Genomic DNA, 12,965 nt, shown 5'->3' on the forward strand with positions numbered 1-12,965 from the left:
AGAGCAGGTAAATGCAGAGCCGCTGGCCCACCTTAACCCCTTCTTTCCCCAGGCAATGCGTGGGAAAAGCTGTGCCAGAGCAGAGAGCGGGTGGGTGGGCAGCAGGGACACACCCGGCTCTGCCCGCAGCGGGCTGGGCAGCAGCCTGGAAGGCAGCGAGATAAGAGAAAGAAGAAATGTCTTTTGTGGCTGAGGGCCTTTCCAGCCTTCTCATCCTTTAGGCTCCGAATTTTGGGAGGGAAGTAGGAACCTCTTGGGTGCTCTTCTCAACTGGCTGATATGAGGTTTACACCCTTCTGCCTTCCCTTAGCCGAAGTGAGGTGGCACGGTAGATGATGTGCGTACCCCCTGACAAAGGCTGGTTGTGGTCTCTGTGCTGGTCTTTCTGGTTCAGCATGCACAGATCTGCTCAGGTGCCATGGGAGAAGGGGGAAGATCCTGTGTGCAAAACGGGAGTATCCATCACGGCTTTTGAGCTGAAAAGTTTGCCTGTGCAGGAAGCTGAGGCCCCGAATCCTTTCTCTCAGCTAAAGAAAGCTCTTCCTCAGCCACCTGGAAATGCCAGGATGGAAGTTAGAGTAACCTCTGATTTTCCCCACTCACGCTATTCTAAGTGTCAATTCCCTGCATAGTAAGATCCAAGCACACAGAGCTTTGGTTGCAAATTGAAGGAGGCTTGTGCAGTCCTGAGAACAACCTCTGATCCTTTTTGGGACTACTCGAGCCTGAAGATGACTTAGCAGGCTGACCCAAGTGCTGTCTCCCATCAAGGCCCTTTCTTTTAGCAATCGGCTCGATACTAAGTGACACTGTAGTTATTCTAAATACCTCATTGGGTGTCATGCCCAGTTTCTCCTGCAATCTAAAGTCATTCCTACAAGAATTGCTTGATTTTCAGTACTTTTAAATGAATGAATGCCTTAAGGGTGAACTTTACAGCCTGCTCCTGTGAGCACTGCATGGCTTCCCTGGGCTCCCGGCCTGAGAGCAGGTTTAGGATCTGAAGCACTTCTTAGTAAGAAAACTTAAAATCTTGCTGCTTGCTTTCTCGTGTACCCGAACCGTATTTTGTGCAGTCAACACAGGCTGGGCACAGGCAGCGCTGGGTGCTCAGTGCAGATATCCCAAGCTCAGCTATTTTGAAGCATGAGGAGGGCACAAACAACTAGCAGCGTGGATAGAAAGGAAAATCTGGGGGATTGGCCTGCTTAAGCTTGCCCTGTAGGTGTTTGTGTAGCTGTCCTCTTGCAGGCTGTGTCGATAGGCATTGCAGGGAGTGATCCCTCAGCTCTCTGCGGCAGTCGGTGTCACAGCTAGGGATGAGTCCCTGCCCGGCGGCTGCTGGCCCACCATGGCTTTCCTCCTCTCCAGATGGAGTGGCCACATCCACACTGCCTATGGGGAGAGTTTCCTGGCCCTTGCTAACCCATGAATCATGCCCAGGGACTGGGAGAAAGCTGCCTGGCACAAATCAAAACTGCCCACAGCCAGGCTAAGAACTGGGAAGTGTGGATGGACGTATGCAGAGCTGGGACCAGCCTCCTTTCCCTGCTTCGGTTTTCTAGCAGAAGGAGCCAAAGGAGCGGAGTGAGGAAATGGTGGAGGTGAGGCTAAGGACTGTCTGAGTGGGCTTTGTTTCCCACATAAGGACCTTCCTTACTTCCCACATAAGGGCCAGGTCAACTTTTTATTTTAAAAACAACTCCACAAACTCTTAAAAATCCCCGAAGGAAGAATTAGCAAAGAAATAGATGTTTAGGCCTCTCATTAAGTCATACGTTTATGATGAAGTTTCCTTGTTAAAGATGGGGTGGCCTACTGTATACCATTATTTCTCATTAATGAAAAAAAAAAACCCGAAGCTTTATGTGACACTTTTCAGATCATTAGTTCCTAGCCAAAAGAACACCAAGAATTCAAGTTCAGAGATAAAGTGGCATTTAAAAAAACATAATTGCTATGCAAAAAGAATAGATTTATTTCCTTCTTAATTTTGGATGCGCTGATATTTGAACTATGTGAGATCAGCTGATGCAACAGTAAATTTATTGTGAGTTTTTCATGAAATCCTATCGATACAATTATTATTATTTATGTTATAATAGCGAAGTGGCTGGGGTACGCCAGAGTACCCAATGGCCGTGTTTGCAATCGGGTGCCTATTGCTTTTCAGCACTGCGTGCCCACGGTACGCCTCTCCTCCAGAGCCAGGGGTTTGTTTTCAGAGAGACCGCTCAGACAAAGGGGTGAGAGCTGAAGCCCAGCTGCACGGAGTCGCTTGCTCCAAGGCACAGGACAAGTCAGTGACAGACCCGGGAATGGAGCTAGGTCACGTTCTTTTCTGATTAATTTAGCATCTTCTGTTATCTGATGTTCAACAACTGAACCTAGAGCTGCTGTGCAGTATGTCTTAAGCTTATGCCTTAGCTGCCTTGAGATCTTGCAGCACATATAGCAGTGCTCCTCTTACAGCAGCAATGGGAGGATTACTTCTTGAAGTCTGTCTTGTTAGGACCTCTTCATATGCTGCATAAACTAAGTTAATAGAGCACAGGAAGCCTCCAAATTTATCATGTGTATATGACTTATTATGGCCAGCATGTAACAATTAGAATTAAAAAGTTACAATTTGTTCTTTAAATGAATAGCAGACATACTATAGATGATTTATATAGCACCGGCAGCCTATGATTTACATAGTTCCAGTAAGAAAGGAAAACGTGGGAGGCAGAACACTCCTACGGTAAAACAAGCCTGTGTACTAGATGTTAAATCATTAAATTAAAGCAGGGCCTGAAATCTGTACCAGATGTCCTACCATCTGAACAACTAAATCAGACATGTATTTAAAAGAAACAAACAAAAAAAGGAAAGGTGGAGGATAATGCATTGTGTAGCCCAGCAGCTTTTCAGTGGGACCCTGCCTCACTCTCCGCCCTGCCTCTGCTGCGGGGAAGGCGAAGATGGGTGACATTCCTGCCAGGAGGCTGGATAGCTGATCCCTCCTTATTACCTTCCAGATTGTTGGTTGATAACTACATTTGGCTTGTAGGTGTGTACGTGCATTTGAAGACTCCCTTTTTCTTAATGTGTCCAGCTGGTGAAGGGTTTTTTTTTTCAGTTAATGGTACAATTAATTTCAACTCTCAGTGGCAAGGGATCTACTGTCATGCATGTTCTTCTGTATGCTTTGTGGGTTTCCTAGGATTCTCTAGGAAAATCAGGCCATTTTGATGCTATTTATTTGAAATCTTTCCCGGTATTAATTATCTCAGAATTCTTCCTAGGAAGGGCAATAGAAACGTGCAGTAGAAGAGTGCAGTGGTACCCAGGTCCTGTCCGTGCCACGGTGCCCCAGCCAGCTCACACCACCCTCAGTGAATATGGAAATCCGCTGCGCTCATTACCGTTAGCTCTGCTGTTGCATCAGATGATTTACAGCAGGGCAAAGATGGACTCCACTGGTTTGCTTTCAAAACTATGCTTTCAGCTGCAGAAGTGCTAGAAACTTTTCTTTTCCTCCCATTAAATGAGAATTTAAATTCTGTAGCTATTAGGAGGCTGGTCTGCTCCTCAGCTCACTATTAACCACAGGCGAGTTGGCAGGGTGTTTTTCAAGCTCTGATGGAGGCAGTGTGACAAAATAAATAGCAATGCTAACAATAATAACATAGTAACAATACCAAAATACTTGGTTAATAGAGTCAATTTTTGTTTGGAAGTAATATCTTTCAAATAATAATTATTAACTACTGCAAACACTGTTATTTTTTCTACAGTTTCTCCTGCTGACTGATGCTGTCTTATTGTTTCCTAGCTTTCCCCCAGGTATCCGTATCTGCCTATTATCACTTGTATTTAGACTGTGAGTGTTTTGGCTAGGGATCTTTTTGATCAATGCTAATGTAGAATTTAGATCAGCTCAATCTTCATCTGTGGCTCTGTCTGTTAGACACTGGGCTAACATACGGAGTAATGAACAGTATGAAATCTGAATCTAAAAGCTAATCTGGTAAAATATTTGAAGCAGTTTCTATTTTTCTATGCATTTTTGTAACACTGGTTGTGCTTTTTGTTTTTAGAATAAGGGCTCCCAGGGCACGCTGCCACTATTTAAGCAGAATAGCAGTAAGAGAAGTTTTGATCTCCCATCTTTTCAGTATTCGAATCTGTAGCCAGGCTGACAAACCAAGGAGAGCAGAGGCATCATTTCTAGGTACTCCTTTGGGTACCTTGAGGGCTCTTGTTTCACTGAAATTCTAAAAATATTAAGCCAGAGCAGTAGGTTAGAAATGATTTGATGGCTCAGAGACTTGACTAACTTTCTCTTTTAAACCAGTGGCACAAGAGCTCATTTGATGGAAACCTTTACTTGTCCAAATGGTGATGAGCTTAAAACACAGATTGTGCGCGCCTTACATGTTTGGGACCCTCAAGAGACGTGTGGCTTAAATTCAAGCGAAGAAGACTTAGCATTTATCTCTTCTAGTTAACAGTTTGCATCCTGAGAGGCTGACTCATGCCACTCAGTTTTAATTCTCAAAAGAACTTGAAATTTCTTGATATTGGGGAGGAGATGACAAATAGCAATACAGATAGTAGGGCAGCTCTGCCAAATCAGATTATCTGTTGTTCAGTGCAAAACTGAATCGACTGGAACTAGAATCTGGTTAAACAGATGATGCGCTGGATGCCACCCATCATCAAGAACATAAAGTATTGAAAACAGCTGACACAGCTGGATTTGACATGAGACGTCTGTACCTTGCATTCTCCCTGTCTCTTCCCTTTCTCTTGGCCTGGTGGAAATCCCAGTGGCCCCTGGGAGCGAAGAGGATGCACAGACCACATAAAAAAGAGGTAAAGGTGAAAGATCATAGTGAAGTACTACCAACAGTTGATAGCAGCGTCTGCCAGACTGTTTTTCCAAGAAGTCCTTGGAAATACTTTGAATCTCTTCATGTCCCATAAAAAAAATTCTCAAAGAACTTTTCTGTAAAGGGGAAGTTGCTGCCACTGTTAAATTACAAGAGAGTGGGATGCTCAGTTAATTGTTTGAGCTGTTCTGTTCTTGACGCATCAGGACCTCAGTGAACCATTACCCTAGAAAGCTCTATTGCTGTCGTGGTAGATATGGTAGCCATCCCGAAGCATTTGAAAGAATGACTGTTGGTGTGGCTATTAACTTGTCAAGCCTTCCAGGGCTCATTGTGGCTGCACACCGGTCCCTGCCTCTTTTGAACTGAAGCTGGAACTCACATAGAAAAGGAACATTAAGAGTGCATTATATATGTGATAACGTATTTCCAGCATTTCTTATTCACTTTATCAACTGGGCCAAAAAAGTTGTCTAAGCTCTCCATTGAATTAAGCATGCTTCTATAAATAGAGGGCATTAAATACATTTAAATTAACCATGAGTTCTCGATTATCCTAGCAATTAGTAATACCTTGCTAGCTACAGTATGTCCCATATGAGTCTGTTTAAACAAGTGAATGCAACTGAGTTTAGCCATAAATAAATCACGATTTGTTTCTGCACAACCTAACTCCAGGCTAGTACAGAACACGCGTTGCAGCACATCAGGGCCAGCACACCCTCCGTCCCTGACGGCACCGGAGCACTCATGGGAGAGCTGGGGCCAGGGCAAAGTGAGCATCTTGCTGTCCCCTAAATACACACTGTTACTTAACACAGGTTGGTAAGAATAAAACAATACCATCTTCCCCTGAGACTGAACACCGTGGTCTCTTAAAATTAAAGGCTAACATGTTGATTTTTTTTTCTTTTTTTTCTTTAAAGTAGAAAGGCAGTCAAAGCCGTCTTGGGGCAAATTTATTTCACTCAGTAGCTTATCCCATTTTTCTCACTTTTGATTGGTTATATTTCTGTATCTATATGGAAAGTAATTTCAGTGTGGAATAAAAGTTTCAGCAATACAATCCAGAGTAATTTTTCCCACCTTTTTACGTAGGATTTTAATTTCCCTAAAGTCCAGCCAAGGATAGAGCATATTTTATGGCAGAACCTGTGCATCCTGGTGCTGACATGAACAGTAGTGGCAGTGAGGTGAAATGTTGGACAACACGGGGCTGGAGTGGATTAAAGATGAATCTTTATGCAAATAACTCTGGGCTGTGTGAAAGCTTCAGTATAGTCACTTTAATCACATTTCATTTGCTTGGGCTGTTCCGCTGATACTTTCAAGACGCAGCTTGCCATTTGCACCACCTAAGATTTCATCTATCACACCAGGTTTACATTTCTGGCTTGCCTCAGCATGTGTCCAGAGTAAAAGCTGCTTTAAGTATCCACTAATAGCTTTGTCTTTCTTGTCTGGTTTTCTGTACTGTACTTAAGTAAGGTATCAAAACCAAGAGAAGAGGTCCATTACAGACTGAAGCATAGTTCCTGTCTTCAACTAATTGCCCTGAAGGGTATTTGCGGTGGGAAGCTTGATTATTAGTGACATGTCCCTGTATACTCCTGATGTGGCTTTTTAGACTTCAAGAGTACTTCAGATACCTTCCTCTGGCAGAAAGTGTTCTTGCTTGTTTTTAGCTAGACCTGCGTTCTTCAGGACTTGTTTTCACTGAGAGGGCAACCTTTGGCCTTTTTCAGTGAGTAAACTTACAATATCGTCATCGTTGTTGTGGACTGTATTTCTTACACTAAGCAAACCTGCAGTAGGAGTTAGGGTGATGGTGAATATGCCATAGATTTGTGGAGGCCCAACCCTGTGACCATTGGTTACTCTCTGTGGTGACTGAAATCCTGGTCTCATTGATGCCTGACAGTTTTCCTGTTGACTTGAATGAATTCAGGACATAATTAGGTGTATTTGTGTTTAAATGTCTACATCTATATATTTATCACTTAGATATATATAAAAGTATTTTATGACCAGTCTTAAGAGACTTGATTGGCCTCATAAACAGAGAATCTTTATGTCTGATGCACCAGATTTCTAGCAGCCTTGTGCCACTAGGGAACCGTTAATCCAAGGCATGTGATGTCGTCTTGAACTCCCTAGGGAGGACATTAGACATCTACGTCAGGAACTTGGGACCCATCTCTTGGACTGGATGTAGGGCGCTTGCAGCAGCCTTCTGCTTTGTGGAGCCCTTCTCCTGGCGAATGAGGTCCTCTGAATGGGGTAGCATAAATGTCGAATGGCATTGAGGCTAATATTAGGATTTGAGTATTTCTAATGTCTGTTTCTTGTTTGAGCTCTGATAAATGATCTTCTTCAGACCGAGGGATTAGCTGACCGCCCAATGTCGCACCTGATGTAATTTCCTTCCCACTGCAACATTTCCCCTGGGAAGGCCTCTTACAGGGTGTATCTCCCTCTAATTTCATGAAGCGATAAAAAAAATAGTATTTCTGAGACCGCCACCACCTTATGGAGGTAACCAGGGGTTTGAAGGCAGTCGCCTGTGCTCTGAGCCCAGCCCCGACCCTGAACACGACTCTGTAAGCCTTCCCTCAGGCTAAGCCCGTTTTTAATCCTAATGCTGGCAGTTGTACAAAGTGCATGTCGTACAGAGGATTTTTAGTTCCCATGTCGATTAGGTGCCCTCCACTGTCCATGCACCAGTGCTGTATTGGATAGATAGACTGGTCTGCAGATACGCTAGGCAAACTAAGACCTTTTTAGTGCCAGTAAAACCATCTATGGCCTTCATGCTGCCAAACACTCCCGACACGTCCCATTATACTTGCGCAAACTCGTTTGGGAAAGAGCCGATGAATGATTTAATTTTTCCTCAGGTCACTCTTCGCGCTGTAGTGCTGGGGATGTGCGTTTGTTTGCTCATTCAGAGGTCTCAGCAGCCACGGTGGCATTTTTCCCACAGTGTCCAGCAGTTGGGAGCTGCTCTGCCCGGGGAGAGGGGAAGCATCAGCCGTGCCGTGCCGGAGGCGTTGGCTCTGCCACGCCAGTCCCTCTGTCCCCGGGCAGGTTTGCTCAGGGCAGGCAGGGTGCTCCAGGTTTGCTTGACTGTGCCTACTGCAAAAACGGGGTCCTGGCCTGATGGTTCTTTGATGATCAAATTGCACTAACCATTTTAAGGATCCAGGTTTTGAAAGTTTTCCTTCAGAATGGTTTTTAAGGCATGTCCTTTCTTCTGCCGTGGACAAAATTCCATTTACAGAAATGGGCTTTTTTTTTTTTTTCCTGCCAAAAGGAAATAGAGAATTTTAGCATTTTGAGGATTTCCATAGGGAAATTACAGAGAAAAATTTTTCTTGTGCTGGTTCCTCTTGCAGTTGAAAAAACCTGAACAAAAAAGAAGGAGCATGCCAAACTTGCTGCGAACCTTAGATCTCAGAAAAATGAAGCCTTAGAAAAAAGTTAAATCTCAGGAAAGTGAAAAGGAGAAGAGTGAATATGAAAACTTTGATCCCAGTCACCCAAACCAAATTCAAAACAAAATAAGAGTCTCCAAAATGAAGAGAAGAATCGTATAAAACAATGCTTCCTGTAATGTTTTCTGGGGAAAACACACTTTCTCTTCACTTGCATTAGGCTGACATTAAGAGAGTCCTTTTCTAGTCCCTTTCCTAGGAATGAATAGTTGGGAAGTTCACTGAGTTTTAGTTGGCTAAAAAAAAAAAGATGGAAAGATGCAAGTAGTCAGCTAGAGCAGATTAATTTTGTTTGTATTATTTCCTTTTGCAGATACTTTCAAAATATAGTTATGTACACAACAGAACAGTATACTTACTGTATTAAAACAAGTAGAACTCAGTATAATTTAATTAATTTGTAAATAGGCACACACGGTCTTTGCTACATATGCAGTTTAGTAAAGATTTCTCTGGGACTTATAATTTTGAGAACTTCTATGTTTGATGCCATCATGCGAGACTTTTAAAGGTCCTTATTTAAAAATATCTGCACAGACACTGAAGATTTAACTCTTTCTTTTGTTCCTGGAATATTTGCTTATCTGATATTTCTCTGGTTTAGCTTTCTAATGCTGCATCTAATACTGTGGTGTGGACTCTCAAATTTGCATCTGTTTCAGTAACTATTTATCTTACTTTTAAAAAAGATTTCTAGGTATAAAATGTAGTTAGCCTGGAAAAAATAAAAAATGAAACTACTACTTTCATGTCTCTTAAAAAAGTGCAGATAATTCAGGTATTTCGCCTTTTTTATAAAAACCCAATAAGCTAAACTCCTAAACTTGCTTAATAACTCTGTAATATGGCCGTCTAAAGATGACATTACTGTATATATTTAAGCTATTCAGCTGCTGTATTAGGTGCTTTAGCTTCAAAAAAGAAAGGTGATACTCAACAGGGCTTTGCAATATGGTATTTTGTCTTCTTTTAGAAGATCATCAATCTAAGAAAAGATTATGTGCATATATGTAAACCACATAATTATATACTGTAGGTGGCATCTTTGTAAACCCAAATTTAACAGAAAATGTTAGGACCGATGAATACCATGTCCCAGACTTACCCCCGAAACCACATAGTTTTGGTATACAAACTACTCAGTATTCAGAAGGCAGTCAAGTAACTCTTAAAAGGTTAACCTTAACCAGAAACGCCTCAAAGCCCTAGTGTGTTTTACCTTATGCCTTCAAGATCCTTGAGTAATCAACCTTCTGTAATACCCTTTGTAGATTTGAGAGAAAACATTACCCAGAGAGAGGCACAAGAGGAGCATGAGGAAATCCCTTTTTCAGCTGCTAATTTTGTAGAAGCTGTTATTTCAATCCCTTGGAAAAATAGAGGAGGAAACTTTGGGTCTAGACTTCTGGTGTTAGACTCAGGTTTTGGTATCATTATGATTTTAGAAAAATACAATTTGCATAGATACACTTGTACAGACATTTAATAAAATGCATAGATACTAAAGCAGCTCAGGAGACCACAGGAACGTTCAAATTTGCTTTGTTCTGGCTGGCTGGTGGTCTGGATGTACATAATCCTGCTTCAAAGTATGAGTTCAACTAATTGAGCTTTTGAGACTTTCCCAGCTTTACATACCCATGACTTCTGAGGATACGTTTGCACTCCTTTGATTTAAACTTTTGACAAGCAGTAGAAAGGAATGACGCTCAGGACTTCTCCACGTCCGTGGTCATTGCTCCTTTCCTAACCCAATCTCCCCTTAACATTCACAGGTACACACTGGTGGATATTTTGCGTGCCATACTTCTTTCTTTAGAAGCCATGATAGAAGACCCCGAGCTTCAAGTGAATGGATTTGTTTTGATTATAGACTGGAGCAACTTCACCTTCAAGCAGGCCTCCAAGCTCACGCCAAGCATGCTTAGGTTAGCCATAGAAGGCCTTCAGGTAACGTTCTTCTTTCTTTTCCTAATTCTCCTTTGTTTTGCAGTTCATTACAAATCTAGGTGGCTAAAAAGCCTAAACAAAGCAAAGATCCGAGAACTACTGAATAGCAAGGCTATTAACACCTTAAGGTATGAGTGAACAGGCAAGCTACGGTGGCACGAGCTCATGTGTGAGCTCAGTCAGCTGACTGCAGTAACCCCTGGTGTGTAGGCTCCTTCTTTGCCATAGATAAGAGGTAACTTGTCTGTCTTTATTCCAAAGTGACTGGCTTCCTGAAAGTTCAGACCGTAGCTTCTGCAGCAGCAAGTTAGAAGTAGTCAGTTTATCGCGTAATTTTGCACGGGGCTAATGAGATATGGGTCGCTGCTGCCACGCCAGGTTGGGTTTTTTCATTGATTCCATTGGACTCTACATAATTTGTCCTGAAAAGCGTGGGACACTGTGAGTAGACAGTTAACTGGGACTATTTACTTACTCAAAGTTCAGCATCTGCTTGCCTCTTTTGCTGGGTCAGGATTAATTTGAGCAGCAGCTTCTGGGACTGAGTAATCAGTGATTTAAATTTCTTTCCGCTTTACATGGCGCAGGCACATTCGTGGAAAGGATACTACATAACTCTTGGCTGTCTCCTATGATCTTTAATGCTTATTAAAATGAAAAACTAGAATCTGTAAAGTAGTTGTTTTCTGTGCAAGCTTGAGTTGCTGTGTTAGAAATACCAGTAATTCACTCCTGTGGCAGTGTGCCTTGGTTTTACAAGGACATATATTCCTTTTCTGTGATGTTTTTATCATTTATACATTTTTATTACTCATAAAACAAAATAACAGCCTTATCTGTGAACTTTCTTCACTTTGATATTGCTATTTTTGAAGAAACTTGTATAGCAGTAGTATGGAGTTTTGATCTAAATCTTGAAATGGCTTAACCAGTATTCAGCCTGCTGTTGCGCACAGAAGGGTAGTGACAGTCATGAGACAAAGATCTCAGTTTTCATTTTGTTGTGTTTCCTTATGCAGTGGTGTGATTCCGTGGTCTTGAGAACTACATCAGAAGGCAGCAGTAAGATCTGTGCTCTAATAGTGCTGCATTTCCTTTTATTGCTTTCAAAGTTGTTTTCTTTTTTGTGCTGTTTTTCAAAATCAGGCATTGTTTTCTTGTTTAGAACACAAATAAATACTGTAGTAGTCTTTGTTTTTAAATGGTTGTGTTTCTTCTTGGACATTAATTAGAGATGATTATTTTGAAGAGAGCTGCAGTGGATAATTGCATCTGAAAATATGGCGGATGACCTACCAAACTTCAGGTGGGCTCTGAGGCTCTGTGTTCTCCTGCCATCGATTGGTTCATTACTGAGTTGAGTTGAAGTCCATGGACTTAACTTAGCCATTCCCCCAGCTTTGTATGTTCGAATATCCTGAGTCTGATGGTGACCAGCACCCCGAGCATCATTTTATGCCCACTGTCTTCAGTCCTGTTGGCTCTAGAGATGTAAAAGTGGGCATGAAATGCTCCAGAAGAGGGAATGAGAAGGCACTGAGATGGCAAATGTGAGATAAAACTCTCCCAACACTCGAGGAATCTGTCCTAATCTGTGACAGGTATTGTTATCTGTAAGCAGCAACTTTTACAAGGTCTTTACCACAAGTCTTTTGAAGAAATCAATTAGTTTGGCTCTCGTAACACAGCATTTAATTTTCTGTGGATAACCACTGAGGGAATGAGGGCTAATATTCTTATACTAGCAAAACTGACTGACTGTCTAGTGATATTTTCCCAGTAGTTAGACTACTTGAGGGGTAGTTTATATTTAATTTTTTTTTTCTTAGACATTTTTCTATGTAAAGATATATTAGAATCAATGGAAAAGACTAAAGACAACTGTACTGAGCATCTTCGAGGGAGAACCGAGGTTCAAAAACAATTGGGATCAGGAAAGAAGAGGAAATTGTGGTGGAAAGGTGGTACAGAGAGACCCTGGGCAGGGCACAGGTTTATTTGCACCTTCTTGCAAGATTTCGTGCCTGAAATGTTACATTCCCTTACCCTCAACAGGGACTGCCTTTCTTTTATTTTGGACAAAAATACGTAGCGGAAACATCATTCTGAATGATGTGAAAGTAAAAAGTGCTTAATCAGGTGGCATGAAAAAGAACAAGAATAACTCACACACGCTGTTTATTTATGATCTTTGTAAATACTCTCTGTTTAATCAGAGAAATGGAATTTACTTTGGCTTATAAGATTTAACAGGGCTCAAGATGCTGAACTTTACCATTTGGAGAATTTAAATATTTGTGTTACTTGGGTGGAAAGGGACAGGGAAAGTGGGATTAGTGACCACTGAATTTGATGTTAACCAAATCCCTTTGCCTCCTGAATGAAATCTACTAAATTTGCATTGTATTTACTTAGCTTCCATGGTGAGCAGAATATTCAATATGGTACGTACCAAAGAGAGTTGATTACAAGCTACGGTGTTTCTGGGCTCTTCATAACTGCTTATTTTTTAGGAAATTGCTTTTGAAAATAAGTAAATATATACTTCAGTTTTCTACTGAAGAGAAGTTCTTCTGGATGGAAGAAGAAAAATTGTGGAGGGAAACTACAGGTATCTATAAAATCCTGGGATTGCGGGAAAATT

General features: G+C 41.8%; 1 protein-coding gene across 1 annotated transcript in view; it reads left to right on the plus strand.

Annotated features, from left to right (window-relative positions):
* Positions 1-10,449, plus strand: part of LOC104163234 (clavesin-2-like) — a gene marked incomplete at its 3' end in the record, with an annotated part of 10,829 nt that extends 380 nt beyond the window's left edge. Inside the window, 3 exon segments of the mRNA XM_009702161.1 lie at positions 1,659-1,678; positions 3,225-3,259; positions 10,147-10,449. Coding sequence (XP_009700463.1) covers positions 1,659-1,678; positions 3,225-3,259; positions 10,147-10,449 — 358 coding nt within the window.
* Between the last annotated feature and the right edge of the window lie 2,516 nt (positions 10,450-12,965).

The sequence above is a fragment of the Cariama cristata genome, unplaced genomic scaffold (assembly GCF_000690535.1).
Source record: "Cariama cristata isolate BGI_N322 unplaced genomic scaffold, ASM69053v1 scaffold26516, whole genome shotgun sequence".
NCBI classification, from domain to species: domain Eukaryota; kingdom Metazoa; phylum Chordata; class Aves; order Cariamiformes; family Cariamidae; genus Cariama; species Cariama cristata.